This window comes from Bos mutus, chromosome 16, assembly GCF_027580195.1.
Source record: "Bos mutus isolate GX-2022 chromosome 16, NWIPB_WYAK_1.1, whole genome shotgun sequence".
NCBI classification, from domain to species: Eukaryota; Metazoa; Chordata; class Mammalia; order Artiodactyla; family Bovidae; genus Bos; species Bos mutus.
In genome coordinates, this window is record NC_091632.1 from 24,877,493 (window position 1) to 24,894,395 (window position 16,903).

Consider the following 16,903-nt stretch of genomic DNA (forward strand, 5'->3'; position numbering starts at 1 on the left):
TTTACATGGATGACCCTGACCCTGTGAAAATAATTTCAGGGACATAAATATGCAAAACCACCATATATAAAAACTTGAGTTAGGCTGAAAGCAGAAATTCTCTCTGAAAAGCATCTTCTCAATGGAAATCTGATTTATTGTTTTCTTAAACATGGAGAAAACCCCTGTCAAAATTCTAAGGTTAACAAAAGAGGATCAAAATGTCAGTGCCAAGATATTCTGTAACCAAATGTTTACGAGCAGTGATTGAAGTATTTTTCAAACATTGTTTTTAAAAGAATTTCTAATAACAATAGAAATACAATGACAGAGTAAGAGCAATATTCTTTCAGTTCTCTGAAATTTTATACTTATTTTTATATTTTTATTTTTATATTTTATTTATATATATTTTATTTTAAAATTTATACTAATTTTTATTTTCTCTTTTGTACAACTTATTAAAGGTTCATATGGGAAGTCTCAAACTAAAAGAACCTCTTGAAGGATCTAAGTCTGCATTTTTAGCATGCACTTTGAATTAATTTTTTTATGCACTTGATTTGAGAATCACCCCCTATTCTAAATGATCCTCTCTACTCCAATACACCCTAGGGAAACAAGGAGACAAGGAGGCAGGAAAAGAGAAGATGTAAACACTGATTACAAACCTTTATATGTTGGAGCAGGTGGAGCTGTTGCCACTTTCCTGACTTTCGCTGTCACTGAGCTATCAACATTAACAACCATTACCGGATGGTCAATATGACCCAGGTTCTGGCCCTGGCCATTTGTTTCTTCTGAGTGTTCCCACTGTTTTCTAATCCGCTCCTTGAGTTTTTCCAGTTTGACATCATGTTGTCGTCGCTTTAGGATATCTAATCTTTGGGAATTACAAGTACTAGTAGAAGACGGAGAAGAGTCAGTTAACCGTAACACTTTTGAATCAATATTATGGCCCATGGTACACACAGAAGACTTCAAAGTGTTCTCATTTCCTTTTGTTCTATTAGGTTTTTCTTCATCACTTCTCATGGCAGCTGCCACCTTAATCAAACATTCAGAATTTTGCAATGCATCAATTGTTGGTCGATCATTTAAAAACCTAACAACGGTATCATCAACGGCAGATGATTGGGAGCTCTCAAAATCACAACAAAGTATATTCCGATCTTCTTGACTGCACATCAACCGGTTCCCACTCTCAGGCTTCTCTTCATTAACATCCACACAATATACGTGCTTTGACTCTAAATGGCTGGGGCTTATACTGGATGGTGTGCCATGGACTTCCCTATTATTAAAAAATAATAAGCTTTAAATAAAGAATACAAAAACCAGTCATACAAACTGAGTGGAGAACTCTAAACATTAGAGACCCCAAAACTTAGACACTCTAGTAGGTTAGAAATAATTCAGTGCTCAATGCCTCCTGGGTATCAAAGGTTAGATTATGGCAAATCATCTAAATCATAATGTGCATATTATAAAACTATGCAAAAGATGCATGCAGAGATTTCCTTAAGAACCCCAGAAAGCAGAAATACAATCTGACTTTGGATATTCACTTGACACTTACTACCAAAATGTACATTTTACTTCTCCATAAAATCTTAAGAACTAGGGGGAAAAGTTCTCAAATTCTGGCATTTCACATATATAACTTCTAAATAGTGTACGAAATTAACAGATTGGGAGTAGAAATAAAGTGGAAGTACAATAAACATTCACCTCCAGATAAACGTGGTTAGTGAAGTTAAATCTCTCTGAACTACAGACAACTTTTTTGGCAGCTTCAAGTTATGTAAAGCATGTCTAGAAATTCCAGAGTAGGCAAAGAAGACTGGACACAGCCAAAGCATGCATCACAAAGTCCATATTCTCTACTCACAAAAACACTAGCAAAAGTATTCCTTCAGAAACTATTTTGATTTTACGTATCATTCTAGTAAGTTATATTTTAGAAACAGAAGCAGTTATTAAAAGGGAGATTAATGAAGACAAGCCTCAGCAGTAGGAAGAAGACATGAAAAGCTACCCAACAAAATTATAGGAACAGACATAACAATCATCTGGACCCCCAAGTTCCGAAAGAGTAGACATTTGCCACATGTGGCAATTGAGCACTAGAATGTGCTTAATCCAAACTGAGATGTGCTGTAATGTAAATTACATACCAGATTTTTAAAAATTAAAAAATAAAGACCGTAAAACATCTTTGGGTGTGTGCATATGACTACTAAAAATATTTAAATTACATATGTGTGGTTCACTTTAATGGTGCCATTGTATATACTGACCTAAATCTTTCAGTTTAGGCATAAAACTCTAAATATCACAAAAATTATTAAAGTCATGACTCTATTACAGCAAAATATGGTTAATTTTGCAGCTATCATGAGTACACAAGTGTGTGCATTTCTCTAAAGAGACAGTCTATAGCTTTTATCAGATTCTCACTGGGGTCCATGACTCAAAAAACATTAGACCCTCTTCTAAGAGGCTGATTATTAAATAAGACGGGGGCTGAGAACTGAGTTCTGCAGCTTTCACTAGAGATCAAGACTAAATTCAATTATTTTCACTATCTCAACCAGACTGCAACAACTCACTGTTTAAATGATTAAGGTCTAAAATCAGCACATGCAGAGAATAAAACAGGAATCCCTGGTGGCTCAGCGGTAAAGAACCCACCTGCCAATGCAGGAGATGTGGTTCTATGCCTGGGTCGGGAAGATGCCTTGGAGAAGGAAATGGCAACCTATTCCACTATTCCTGCCTGGGAAATCCCACAGAGAAGCCTAGCAAGCTACAGTCCATGGGATCGCAAAAAGTCAGATACAACTTAGCGACTAAACAACAGAGAATAAAATAAAGTATAAAATGGTAGGTTACCTACATGTCTTAATCGTAAGGGAAAGAAAATTAACTAAAAAAAGTAAAGTAGGGACTGCTCTTGTAGTCCAATGGCTAAGACTCTGCACTCCCAATGAAGGAGGCCAGGTTCAGGGAACTAGATCCCACATGCTGCAACTAAAGATCTCAGCACGCCACAACTAAGACCCAGCAGAGCCAAATTAGATAGACCAAAATAAATGAACTTTAAAAAAAAAAAAAAGTAATTTCACACATTCTTTCACTCACTCACTCATTAAATATCTACTATGAATAAGGATGTTCACTATGCAATTCTTTCAACTTTTCTATAAATATGAAAATTGTCGTAATAAAATGCTGGAAAAAATATCTATAGAATACTTAGTTAAATAACAAGCATTAAGATGATTTGGGAATGAGACAGATTTGTAGTTTTACATAAAGTAATGTAATGGGTACACATTTAATCAAAATATAATGCAGCATGAAAATGCTCCAACAGAGGAAGCACAGGTGGTACTAAGTCGCTTCAGTCTTGTCTGACTCCTTATGACCCTATGGACTACAGCCTGCCAGGCTCCTCTGTCCATAGGATTCTCCAGGCAAGAATACTGAAGTGGGTTGCCATGCCCTCCTCCAGGGGATCTTCCTGACCCAGGGATCGAACCTGAGTCTCTTCTGTCCCCTGCATTAGGAAGCAGGTTCTTTACCACTAGTGCCACCTGGGAAGCACAGAGGAAGGGTTGAATAAGCTAGGGAATGAAATGGGGTAGAAACAGATACAGCAGTGTTTCATACAGAAGGTGATAAAAGCTGAGTTTTAGATGATGAATGGAGCTGGCCAGGTGGAGGGTGTTCTATTCACAGTTATCCTATGGATATTTGTTTCTTTTCTTAAAATACACATAATTTACACAATTTTAAATGTGAGGTAGTATTATTTGCAGAAAGAATATTAGAATAGAAATAGTAATTTAGTTTCAATTCTGATAGTGATTATGTTTCTAGGCATCTCATTATTCTTTTAAATTTTCCCTTTCTCCTTTTTCTAAACTATGCACTTGTACCCAGATTAAGTCCCTGGCCTTTTCTCTATTTATTTTTTTCACTTTTATCACTTCAATGCTACTGACAACTCCCATATTTATATTCGTAGCACTGACTTTTCCACACACATTCCTACCCAAACATCCAACTGCCTACTGAATATTTTCACCTAGATATTTCAAAACTGCATCAAATGGAACACACTGAAAATCAAACCCATAATTTACCTCTGCATGCTTGTGTGCTAAGTTGCTTGTGTCCAATTCTTTGTGACCCTATGGACTGTAGCCCACCTGGCTCCTCTGTCCACGGGATTCCCCAGGCAAAAATACTGGAGTGAGTTGCCATGCCCTCTTCCAGGGGATCCTCCCGACCCAGGGAACGAACCCACATCACTCGCAGCTCCTGCATTACAGGCAGATTCTTTACCGCTGAGCCACTGGGGAAGCATAATTCACCTTCATCATCCAAATTTTTTATCTCAAATATAAGATGTGAGAGTTGGACCATAAAGAAGGTTGAGCACTGAAGAACTGATGCTTTTGAACTGTGGTGGTAGAGACTCTTTTGAGAGTCCCTTGGACAACAAGGAGATCAAACCAGTCAATTCTAAAGGAAATCAACCCTAAATATTCATTGGAAGGACTGATGCTGAATGCCACCTGATGTGAAGAACCAACTCATTGGAAAAGATCCTGATGCTGGGAAAAATTGAGGGCAAGAGGAGAATGGGGCAACAGAGAATGAGATTGTTGGAAGGCATGACTGAATCAATGGACATGAGGTTGAGCAAACTTGGGGAGATAGTGAAGGACAGGGAAGCCTGGCATGATGCAGTTGATAAAGTCACAAAGAGTCAGACATAACTTAGCAACTGAACAAGAGCAAATATAAAAACTAAGTATTTCCAAGCACCATCATTAAAAACTCCTTACTTTACTGATTGATACTTTAAAATACTAAAAAATGATTATAAATGAAACAACAAACTATAAGTTTCAGTGTCTATTACTTAATACTATTTGCTATCCTAACAGCAAGAACATATTTCTATCAGTAGTTAAAACGTCCCTCAAATACAAAACTCTTTAATCTTATCTGGTAAATATCCTAAATTAGCTAACAAAAATGCAAAGCATTTTATACTATTCATATATTAAAATTCATTCATCAATCTTGAACATCTAACTAAATTGTTAAAAGGAACCACTGGCAACACAAACAATAAACCAACTCACATTCTCAGAAGAAAGAAATTTTAGGTAACTGATTAATGCTAGCCCCCTCCAACTCAAAAAAGAGAAGAAAACTAAACTATGTGAAGACTACTGTGTAGAACATCCAATCTGAGATATAAGGGAGAAGAAAGCCATACTTCCAGAAACCGAATAATTTGTGTGCAGGAAGCATATTACAATGGAGTGGTCTGGAGTAAATATTACTACTTCTCCCCAAATATTCAATCTGTAAAAGAACAGAAAGTTGGCATTTCATAAAAGATTTTGCTTTACCTTTTTGGAAAATGGAAAAGGTAATACTACTAGATTCAGAGTGTGATGAAAAACTGAGAAAATAAACTATAATATTAGTACAAATACTATAGGTTAACTCTATAGATAATTAAAAAAAAAAAAGAAACCCACACTAACCTGTAAGAAACCAAAGGGTCACGAAACTCCACACGATTAATTTTTTTTACATTACTCTCCAGGGTGGTAGCTCTGAGAGGACTACGAGATTTCTCTTTTCGTGATTTAGAAAATTTGGAGGCTGGAGCATTAACCCAAGAATCATCCAGGTATCTACCATCTGAAGAAAAAGGAAATCTATGAAAACATATGATATAAAATACAACTGTCTCTGAACGTGGCTAGCATTTAAGAAAATAACTTAGGTATCTTATTGTTTCTGCACTCTCAAGCTGAATACCATACAAGTAGATTAAAAAAAATTCAGGTTCTATTATTACAGTAACTCAATCTATAGAGAAAGACTGTATTCTAAGCAAACAACACCAAGTGAAATTCTAAATAAAAAATTCCTTTTGTCAAAGGCTCTCACTTCAAAAAAGATGCATCAGCTAAAACCCAAGACTCACAGATTATAAAAAAGAATCATAGTTTCAGTTAATCTGCAGGTTTATTCCACTAATTATGCAACCACAAAATTAAATATATAAAAGGTAACCAAAGAAATATTGACAGTGTCAATTTATGATAGTATTTGTAAGATAAATATTCTAATTTTGATCAGAAATCCCAACCAAAAAAACAAAAGTCTTAAGTCAACTAAATTTCAAACTAAAATACCTGTAATTTTTCTTTTTTAAAAAGGACATATATAACCCTAAAGGCTCAAAATCAAATTCTCACTAACAAATGAAAACTCACTGCCAAAGGTGATGCTGTAGTGCTAAGTCCCCGATCAAAAGATGGAGAAAACGTCATCTACAGTCACTGAACATGAGGCTGCTTCGTAACTACTCAGTACCAAAGGAAAAGAACTAAATGCTGATGAAGCACCTAGTCTCTGACAAAAGAACAAGGAAATACATGGGACTATATGGAGAAATTAAACCAAAACGCCAAAAATTCATATTTAATATATTTATATCTTTGGAAGTCACCTCATACATACCTTTTCTACTAATTTTTCTGGTAGCACTTGCAGAAGATTTCTTGGTATCCATGACAGAATCAAACACAGCTGTACTTGTAGGGGCTACTTCCAATTTGTTTTCAATGTGTCTCAGCTAAAGTTTAAACACCATCAAAACAAATAGGTTAATTCTATTCTAAACCAGCTACCATCAATTTAATTACTTATATTATCCAACAACTTTCTCCAAAGCAGAAAAAACTTAGGAATGCTTTATTTTAACTAAAAACAATATAGTTTTTCTATTATTTACTACTTAAGCAATTGGCCAATGCTGCCCAAATTTGGACACAAAAATAAAAATGTCTATAGAATACCAAGAGTTTTCCATTTGACCTGTTGACTACTTTTTTAATTGTTGAGTTTTTTAAAAGCAGTAAATTTTCTGACATTGTATGCTGCATATCATTATGCTACATATATTTTCTGCATTTCTACATATTTTATGTGTTTTATATGCAAAAGTGAGGAAACAACAATTCCTCGAGACTAAAATTTAGGATTATTTAAATAGCCACAACTTTTTATCATTTTATATCTACAAAATAAGTTTTACAATAAGGACAAAGTTAATAAGATAAAATTCAGGTTTCCAAGCACTACAGTTGACTTTTGATATAACCACCAATGATTTTAAAAAGTATTTTCTCCTAAATGCTTACAGGAGAAAATGTGAAGAAAACAGAAGAAAGTAGAAAAAAATAAAATTAATCAAAATTCCAAATTCCACCACAAAGAAATAAAAGCTTTGTGTAAAATTCTGATTTATCTTCTTTCATATTTTAGCAGTGCAATGTACTCACAAAACTGGAATAATCCTTTATATATTAATAATTCTATATCAGACTGTTCCCCCATTTATATTATGAACCATTGATCACCCCTAAAAATTATTTTTAAAACCCAATAATTTTTTTTTAAAAACAACTATTAACAATTCAGCTCTAAGTTAGTTTACCTCTAAATTTAATATGGGATAAAAATTATTCTTACATTATAAATGTACAATGCTCACAAAGAATATATGCTGATTGCTACATTCATGGACCCAAAATCTGACTCTGCATTATGACCAAATCTAGGTTATCAGATTGACTTTCAAATCAGTTCAAAAGATTATAGGACAGAAAATATCAAGTTTATACTGTTAAAAAATAGATGACTTGAATTCTGGTAGAATACAAAACAAATAAGACAAATATATAAATATATATACATACACACACACACACACACATATATAAAGTTGGTGCAAACATAATTACAGTTCAGACTGTGACTTTTTAAAACTAATTTTATTTATTTATTTTTGTCTGTCCTGGGTCTTCATTGCTGTGTGGACTTGAGTCTCTAGTTGCAGAGAGCGGGGGCTACTCTCTAGTTGTGGTGTGTCGGCTTCTCATTGCGGTGGCTTCTCTTGTTGGGAAGCACAGGTTCTAGGGCATAAGGGCTTCAGTAGTCGTGGTTTCCAGGCTCTTGAACTCAGCTATTGTGCTCTGCAGCATGTGGAATCTTTGTGGATCAGGGATCAAACCTGTGTCTCCTGCATTGGCAAGTGAATTCTTTACCACTGACACAACAGGGCAGCCCTCAGACTGCAAATTTTAAATCATTATAACTAGGCTTAAACACATCTTTATTAATCAAAATAGGAACCATTACAATCAACACATTTTTGTTAATGAGAAGTTTATTTCTGTAGCATAAAAATTTGTGCTTCAGGATTCAACAAACTCCTAAGAAGTATTTTCTGCATCCTGCTGGCTGTGGAAGCATTTTCCCTGCAAAAAGTTGTTGAGATACTGAGGAAGTAGTAGTTGGTTGGCAAGAGATCAGGTAAATATCTGGATGAGGCAAAACTTTGTAGCCCAATTTGTTCAACTTTTGAAGTGCTGGTTGTGCAACATGCAGTTGGGTGCTGTCATGGAGAAAAATTAGGCCCTTTCTGTTAACCAATACCGGCTGCAGGTGTTGCAATTTGGGGTGCATCTCATCGATTTTCTGAGCATACTTCTCAGAGGTAGTGGTTTCACTGGGATTCAGAGAGCTGCAGTAGATGAGACGGGCAGCAGACCACCACACAGTGACAAGAACCTTTTACTGGTGCAAGTCTGGCTTAGGGTGGTGCTTTGGAGCTGCTTCTCGGTGCAACCACTCGGCTAGTTGTCACTGGTTGTCATATAAAATCTACTTTTCGTCACATGGCACAATCCAATTGAGAAATGGATTCTCAATCAGAAATACAACTGATGTTGCATAGAATAAGAGAAGACACTTCAAAATGACGATTTTTTGGACTTCTAGTCAGCTCACGAGGCATCCACTTATAGAGCTTTTTCACCTTTCCAATTTGCTTCAAATGCTGCACGACTGTAGAATGGTCAACACTGAGTTCTTCAGCAACTTGTCGCACAGTTATATAAGGATCAATTCGATGATGGCTCTCAATTAGTCGTGTTAATTTCTGATGGCCGGCCACTATGCTCTTTTATCTTCAAGCTTGTTTCCTTTTCAGAACTTCTTGAACTACCACTACACTGTACATTTGTTAGCAGTTCTTGGTCCAAAAGCACTGTTATTGTCAGTTGTCTCTGTTGCATCAAATGACCCATTTTGAACTCGAATAAGAAAATCACTCAAATCTGCTTTTTGTCTAACATAATTTCCATAGTCTAAAAAAAATATAAAATAAGCAGCAAGTAATTTAAGTCTTTAAAAAAAAAAACATAAAGTGAGAAATGCACGTTAAAATGATGTATAACATAACCACATTTAGAGTGTATTCCAATATCAAATGGCAAATTTCAATAATGCAAAAACCACAATTACTTTTGTACCAACCTAATATATATTAGAAGAGCAATTTGCCTAGAAAGCAAATGAAAAAGAAAAGAAAAAGGTCTCTCTTTAAAGAGCTATGTATCACTTGACAAATCTGGATTCCTAAACTCCAGACAAGACTGGACTGAATATAAATGAGAACGGTGGCACATAATCATCCTTCTTCAGCAGTACTAAGAGAAAACAACCTGTTACTGCCACAAAAAACTAGCAGGTGACTCACAGTCCACTCAAACAAAAGCTGTCCCTTTCATTTCTGCTCTATGAGCTTCCTACATAGACACATTCCTACCTTCTCTAATAAATTCTACATTTTAAAACTTCATCTCAACATATCAACTGAGTAAATTTATTAAAGCAGAATAAATAACACAACATAGTTTAATAATTTATATGCCATAGTGCTAATGTTTCTGATACTTAAAGTAATGTCCTAATTACTACTTTACTATCTAATAGTTGTCACTAACGTTAATTTTGTAACATAGTATGTAACTTTTCATATTGAAAAGTTTAACTATTTTCTCATAAAAAAGCACTATAGAAAAGAATTTTAATCTACTCAATCATAACAGAAAATTTTAAACTAGAAGGAAATAAATGGAACCTATAATTACTTACAGCAGCCTTGGTCTGAGAAAGTGCATCCCATGGTGCGGTTATATCTGCTGGGCAACATTAATATTTACTGAATTAGGATCTCTGAAGTGGACCTTGAAATCTGCATTTTAATAAGCTCCTAAATGCACTCAAAAGTTTGAGAACCATTTTATTAGGCAGAACTGTTCTCCAGCAAGCGCTTTATTACATTGAGCCAAAACATGATTCTTCTCCCATCCTGTAAAGCCTAGCTTCCCAATACATGGTTTAGAGCTGTATTAGGCACTGATCCCCCTAGGACACTGATCCCATAGGACAACTAGACTAACACCCCCATCTACATTTCCAACAATAAGCAGTATCCTCAGTTTATCCCAATGAGCTGAACAAATACACTGTTAAGTACCATACTGCATTTCGTATTATGATATGAAAAGATCAGAAAACTACTCCAGACTTCAACCTACTAGTAGAAACAAAGGTAACATCTATTCATTCTTTCAGACAATAGCCCTTCAAAGAGTATATATTCAAAGAGTCTATATATTTCCCCTGAGTCAGCCTTCTCTAGGATAAATATTTTCATCTTCTCTAAATGCTCCTCATGTGACATGATTTCCAGGTCCCTCACGAACCCAATTATCTTGCTCCAGATGTACACATTTGTCAAAGTCCCTCAAAATAATCAAGTCCTAAATTAAAGTTACCCCCATGCATCACTAAAAACAAGAAGTTCAATGAGACTATAACTTTTTAATCTGTGCACTACAGGTCTACATCGGGAGCTATATAGTATCATTTATTGACATTAAGTCAGAATTTATTGTAAAATATTATATATAACTAATTTTACATATACTGATTCTTTTTAAAAAAAGAATGTATTGCTTTACAAGACAGTTTACTATTGTGTGCCTCTGAAGGTAAAGTACATCGTATATTTAAAATGAAACTGAATTTTAAAAAGCATTTATCCATTTGTTATAAATCAAAGCATATGGGTATTTTCATTTACTGAATAGCCCAAAATCTTAGGCACAGGACCTAAACAAAGCATTAAGTTCAGTTTAAAAAAAAAAACAAATCATACCTTGAATAGTATCCGTGCTTTGAGAGTTCCTTGGATTTGGTAAAGGCACCTCTTTTGATCTGCTGCTCCTCATCCTGCCAATTTACCTGCAATCACATCATCAGCATTCACTGAAAATCAACATTATAATATCAGTGAAGAAAATGCCCAAAAAAAGAATTTTGTCATCTCTAAAAGTTATCTTTATATTCTCTTAAGAGTTCCTGATAATTTAGTAACTTAATTTTTGCTTGGAAAGCTAAACCATTAAAAATTATATCATAACCACCCCACACAAACTAGGATAGCTACTATCAAACCAAACAACAAACAAAAGTGTTAATGAAGATGTGAAGAAACTGTAACTCTTGTGCACTGTTTGTTGGAATGTAAAATGGTACACCTGCTATGGAAAATAGCTCAGTAGCCCCTCAAAAATTTAAAGGAAAACTATCATATGGTCCAGCACAGAAGAATTGAAAGCAGGGGCTTGAAGAGATATTTGTTCACAGCACTGCTCACAACAGTCAAAAGACGAAAGCAACCAAAGTGTCCATAAACAAATGAAAAAATAAGTAAAATGTAGTGTGGTGGCTCAGACGGTAAAAGCATCTGCTTGCAGTGCGGGAGAACCGGGTTCAGTCCCTGGGTGGGAAGATCCCCTGGAGAAGGAAATGGCAACTTACTCCAGTACTCTTGCCTGGAAAATTCCACGGATGGAGGAATCTCGTAGGCTAGAGTCCACGGGGTCCTAAAGAGTCGGACACGACTGAGCGACTTCACTTTCACTTTCAGTATACACATAAAACATTATTATTCAGTCTTAAAGAAGGGGGATATTTTGACATATGCTACAATAAATGAAACTTGAGAACATTATGCTAAGTGAAATAAGCCAGTTACAAAGACAAATACTATATGATTCCACTTATATGAGATACCCAGAATAGTCCAAATCATAGGAAGGGAAAGTAAAATAGCGACTGTCAGGGGCTGGGGGAAGGGGAAAATAGGAAGCTATTGTCTAATGGGTATAGAGTTTCATTTTTGCAAGATGAAAGGAGTTCTAGAGATGGATGGTTACTATGACTGCATAATAGTAATAGTGTATTTAGTACCACTAAACTGAATCCTGGAAAATGGTTAACATGGTAAATTTTATGTTACATGTATCTCACCACAAAACACAAATTAAAAAAGGGAAAAAAGTATATAATGACTCAAAGAGAAAGATCATGATCTACTTACGCTAACTAAACAGACTGATGACAAAATTCTGTTGTAAAAGTCACATAAAAACACAGTTTGGAAAATGTAGAAGGGGAAAACTCATTCCTGCTCTCCAAATCTTAACACAATCATTAAGATCCCTTCTGTTTCTTTATACTTTTTTTTTTGATTGAATTAGGTTCCTTAATTTATTGTTTTGAGCTTGTCTTTTTTTTTTTTTTTTTTAAACTTTACAAATTGTATTAGTTTTGCCTAACATCAAAATGAATCCGCCACAGGTATACATGTGTTCCCCATCCTGAACCCTCCTCCCTCCTCCCTCCCCATACCATCCCTCTGGGTCGTCCCAGTGTACTAGCCCCAAGCATCCAGTATCATGCATCGAACGTGGACTGGCAACTCGTTTCATACATGATATCATACATGTTTCAATGCCATTCTCCCAAATCTTCCCACCCTCTCCCTCTGCAACAGAGTCCAACTGTAATCACTATAATTTCAATTTTGTGTCTTATTTAAATGCTAGACATTTGAAGTGGGTTTTAGAATATATCCACAAATTCTTTGATACTCCTTTCTTCAAGAAGTGGAGCTTAATTTTCTTCTCATTGGATGTAGGCTGGACTTAGTGGTTTACTTTTAACAAATCAAATGTGGTAGAAATGATGTGTGACTTTCAAAACTAAGTCACAAAAGGCACTGCCTGTTCTCTCTCAAGGATCCAGCTGCCATGTCGTAAGGACAGTCAAGCAACCCTATGAAGAGATCCATGTGGCAAAAAAAACTTAGGGTTCCTGCCTATAGCCATATGAATGAGCCATCCTGGAAGTAATCCAACAAGAGTTTATCAATACAATAATATGACTCATTTTCTCTATGATAAATAACACTGTAATGAAAATAGCTATATATATGAATGTTTGCTCATTTGGATTATTCAACAAGAACAGGATCTACAAAGTATGCAAAAACTGAACTAAAGAATATATAGAACATGCTACTCTAGAGATCCAGTGTTGAACTATTTTCCAATTTACAATAATACGAGCTGATCAGTTTTATTAATATATTTTAGTATTAACTATGCTTTTTACTTTTGTTGATTATTAAGGAATATTAATTATATTCCTTTTAGGGAAGAAAATGGCTTTTTAAAAACTTTTTATTTTGTATTGGGGTACAGCTTTTGTATTGGGGTACATTAACAATGTTTTGATAGTTTTAGGTGAACAGCGAAGGGACTCAGCCATACATATGCATGTATCCATTCTCCCCCAAACTGCCCCCCAATCCAGGCAGCCACATAGCATTGAGCAGAGTTCTATACAGTAGGTCCTTGTTGGTTATCCACTTTAAATAAAGCAGTGTATGTGTCCATCTGGGCTTCCCAGGGGGCGCTAGTAAAGAATCCATCTGCCAATGAAGGAGACACGAGAGACATGGGTTTGATCCCTAGGTCAGGAAGATCCCTGGAGGAGGGCATGGCAACACTCTCTGGTAATCTTGCCTAGAGAATCCCATGAACAGAGGAGCCTGGCAGGCAGAGAGTCAGACACACAACTGAAGCAATGTAGCGCACACACACTACCAAACTACCTATCTATCCAAACTACCAATCTATCTCTTCTTTCCCCCATCCTTCCCCTGGGCAACCATAAGTTTGTCCTCTAAATCTGTGAGTCTGTTTCTGTTTTGTAAGTAAGTTCATTTGTACCAGAAAAAGGTTTCTTTAATTTCAATTTAGTAGATTGCTTGAAGGAGTAAACACTCTGCCATGGAACTTAATTTTAGATCCTCATTTGTGAACTATCTTTTCTTGTTCTTTGCCCACTAATCTACCAGGATATTAAAGTTTTTCTTATTGATTTGCTGAGTTCTTACATTATACTACTACTACTACTACTACTACTAAGCCGCTTCAGTCGTGTCCGACTCTGTGCGACCCCATAGACAGCAGCCCACCAGGCTCCCCCGTCCCTGGGATTCTCCAGGCAAGAACACTGGAGTGGGTTGCCATTTCCTTCTCCAATGCATGAATGTGAAAAGTGAAAGTGAAGTCGCTCAGTCGTGTCCGACTCTTCGTGACCCCATGGACTGCAGCCTACCAGGCTCCTCCATCCATGGGATTTTCGAGGCAAAAGTACTGGAGTAGGGTGCCATCTTACATTATAAATAGTATATTAAACCTTTGTCATATTTGATAAAAATAATTTTCTTCAATGTCTGTAAAGGCAGTTCAATATTGTAATTATTAAAGACTCTAATTTACGTAAAAAAGGAAAAGCCTACCTACTAAGTCCAAACATGAAAAACTAAAGGTATAATTAATTTTTAAGAGTGTTACTTTTACCTATAATAAACAATCCTGATTTATAAACTTCTTAGGAAAAACTTCAAAAAGGTTCCAAAAATAAAAATTTTCTAAAACTAAAATTTTCATAGGTTATACAATATGATTCTAAGAGAAGTCAATCTAGATGTTTAAAAATAGAATAGTAAAAATTTTAAATCAATAAATATGCCAATAGTTAAAGTTATTCTAACCAGAGTTAGAATCAGAGCTACCAACATAGTTAGAAAAATAAACTCACTTCACTGTCCTTCTCATAAAGATACTTTTGGTCTAGTTAAGTGTCAAATGATAACTAAACAAACATGTGGCTGCTGCTGCTGCTGCTGCTGCTGCTAAATCACTTCAGTCATGTCCAACTCTGTGCCACCCCATAGACGGCAGCCCACCAGGCTCCACCATCCATGGCATTTTCCAGGCAAGAACACTGGAGTGGGTTGCCATTGCCTTCTCCAATGCATGAAAGTGAAAAATTAAAGTAAAAGTCGCTCAGTCGTGTCTGACTCTTAGCGACCACATGGACTACGGACCACCAGGCTCCTCTGTTCATGGGATTTTCCAGGCAAGCGTGCTGGAGTGGGTTGCCATTGCCTTCTCCGAAACAAACATGAGCTATTTTATATCACTAAATCATCTGTCAATGACTAGACAAAACTTTTCTTTGAGCAGACCTCATTTTAAAATAAACGCTAAAATATATAATAATGATCAATTTTCTAATGGGAAGCAGAAACAGATTAAATAATCAAAACCTGCATATACATCCAAAATCTCTATGCTTAAGAGCTAATGCCGATAAAGCTGAGACAATGGAGATTAGCAAAAAGAAATGAATCTGCTTCAGGGACATCCCTGGTGGTCCAGTGGTTAAGAATCAGCCTTCCAAAGCAGGGGATACAGGTTCGATCCCCGGTCAGGGAACTAAGATCCCACATGCTGCAGAGCAATTAAGCCTGTGCACCACAACTAGAGAATGCCCCCATGCTCTAGGGCCCATGCTCTACAAATAGAGAAGCCTCTGCACACAGCAACTGGAGAAAGGCTGTGTGCCACAACAAAGAGTGCAGCCAAGGAAAAAAAAAAAAGAATCTATCTGCTTTAAAATAACAGCCCTATTAATAATCATCTTCAAAAGCAATAACTAAATACAAAGAGTGTGACATTTACAGAAATCTCACCCTGTAAATACACTGCAGTATATTCACCACCTAACAAATGAGAATGAACTAATCACAACTACATACAACCACACAGTTGAGCATCACAAACGTGTTAAGTGAAGAATGCCAGAAACTAGTGTACACACTGTATACATTTTATAAAACATCAAACAGGCAGAATTAATCTACTCTGTTAGAACTGACAATGGTCATTATTTATGCTTTCTTTTTTTTTTCCTTATGTATGCTTTTGGCAGGAGGGTGACAAAAATTGGAGCAAGGAAGCGCTTGAGGTACTAATAATATTGTTTACTGATTTGGCAAAATCAAATATACAAAAAAGATCTTCATGACCAAGATAATCACGATGGTGCGATCACTCACCTAGAGCCAGACATCCTGGAATGTGAAGTCAAGTGGGCCTTAGAAAGCATCGCGATGAACAAAGCTAGTGGAGGTCGTGGAATTCCAGTTGAGCTCTTTCAAATTCTAAAAGATGATGCTGTGAAAGTGCTGCACTCAATATGCCAGCACATTTGGAAAACTCAGCAGTGGCCACAGGACTGGAAAAGGGCAGTTTTCATTCCAATCCCAAAGAAAGGCCATGCCAAAGAATGCTCAAACTACCACACAATTGCATTCATCACACACACTAGCAAAGTAATGCTCAAAATTCTCCAAGCCAGGCTTCAGCAATATGTGAACCGTGAACTTCCTGATGTTCAAGCTGGTTTTAGAAAAGGCAGAGGAACCAGAGATCAAACTGCCAACATCTGTTGGATCATCAAAAAAAAAGCAAGAGTTTCAGAAAAACATCTATTTCTGCTTTATTGACTATGCCAAGGCCTTTGACTGTGTGGATCACGATAAACTGGAAAATTCTTAAAGAGATGGGAATACCAGGCCACCTGACCTGCCTCTTGAGAAACCTATATGCAGGTCAAGAAGCAACAGTTAGAATTGGACATGGAACAACAGACTGGTTCCAAATAGGAAAAGGAGTACGTCAAGGCTGTATATTGTCACCCTGCTTATTTAACTTCTATGCAGAGTACATCATGAGAAATGCTAGACTGGATGAAGCACAAGCTG

General features: G+C 36.1%; 1 protein-coding gene across 4 annotated transcripts in view; it reads right to left on the minus strand.

The window, feature by feature from the left end:
* The window catches only part of CEP350 (centrosomal protein 350), a 160,546-nt gene that overhangs the window by 120,443 nt on the left and 23,200 nt on the right, over positions 1–16,903 (minus strand). For 3 of the 4 annotated variants that reach the window (XM_070384847.1, XM_070384848.1, XM_070384845.1), the window contains exons 2-6: positions 11,093–11,178; positions 10,024–10,070; positions 6,541–6,655; positions 5,553–5,712; positions 651–1,273 (exon numbers count right to left, since the gene is read on the minus strand). In XM_070384847.1, coding sequence (XP_070240948.1) covers positions 651–1,273; positions 5,553–5,712; positions 6,541–6,655; positions 10,024–10,070; positions 11,093–11,165 — 1,018 coding nt within the window. In that variant the 5' untranslated portion in view covers positions 11,166–11,178. The remainder of the gene's footprint in view (positions 1–650; positions 1,274–5,552; positions 5,713–6,540; positions 6,656–10,023; positions 10,071–11,092; positions 11,179–16,903) is intronic. The other variant, XM_070384846.1, reaches the window with a different exon arrangement.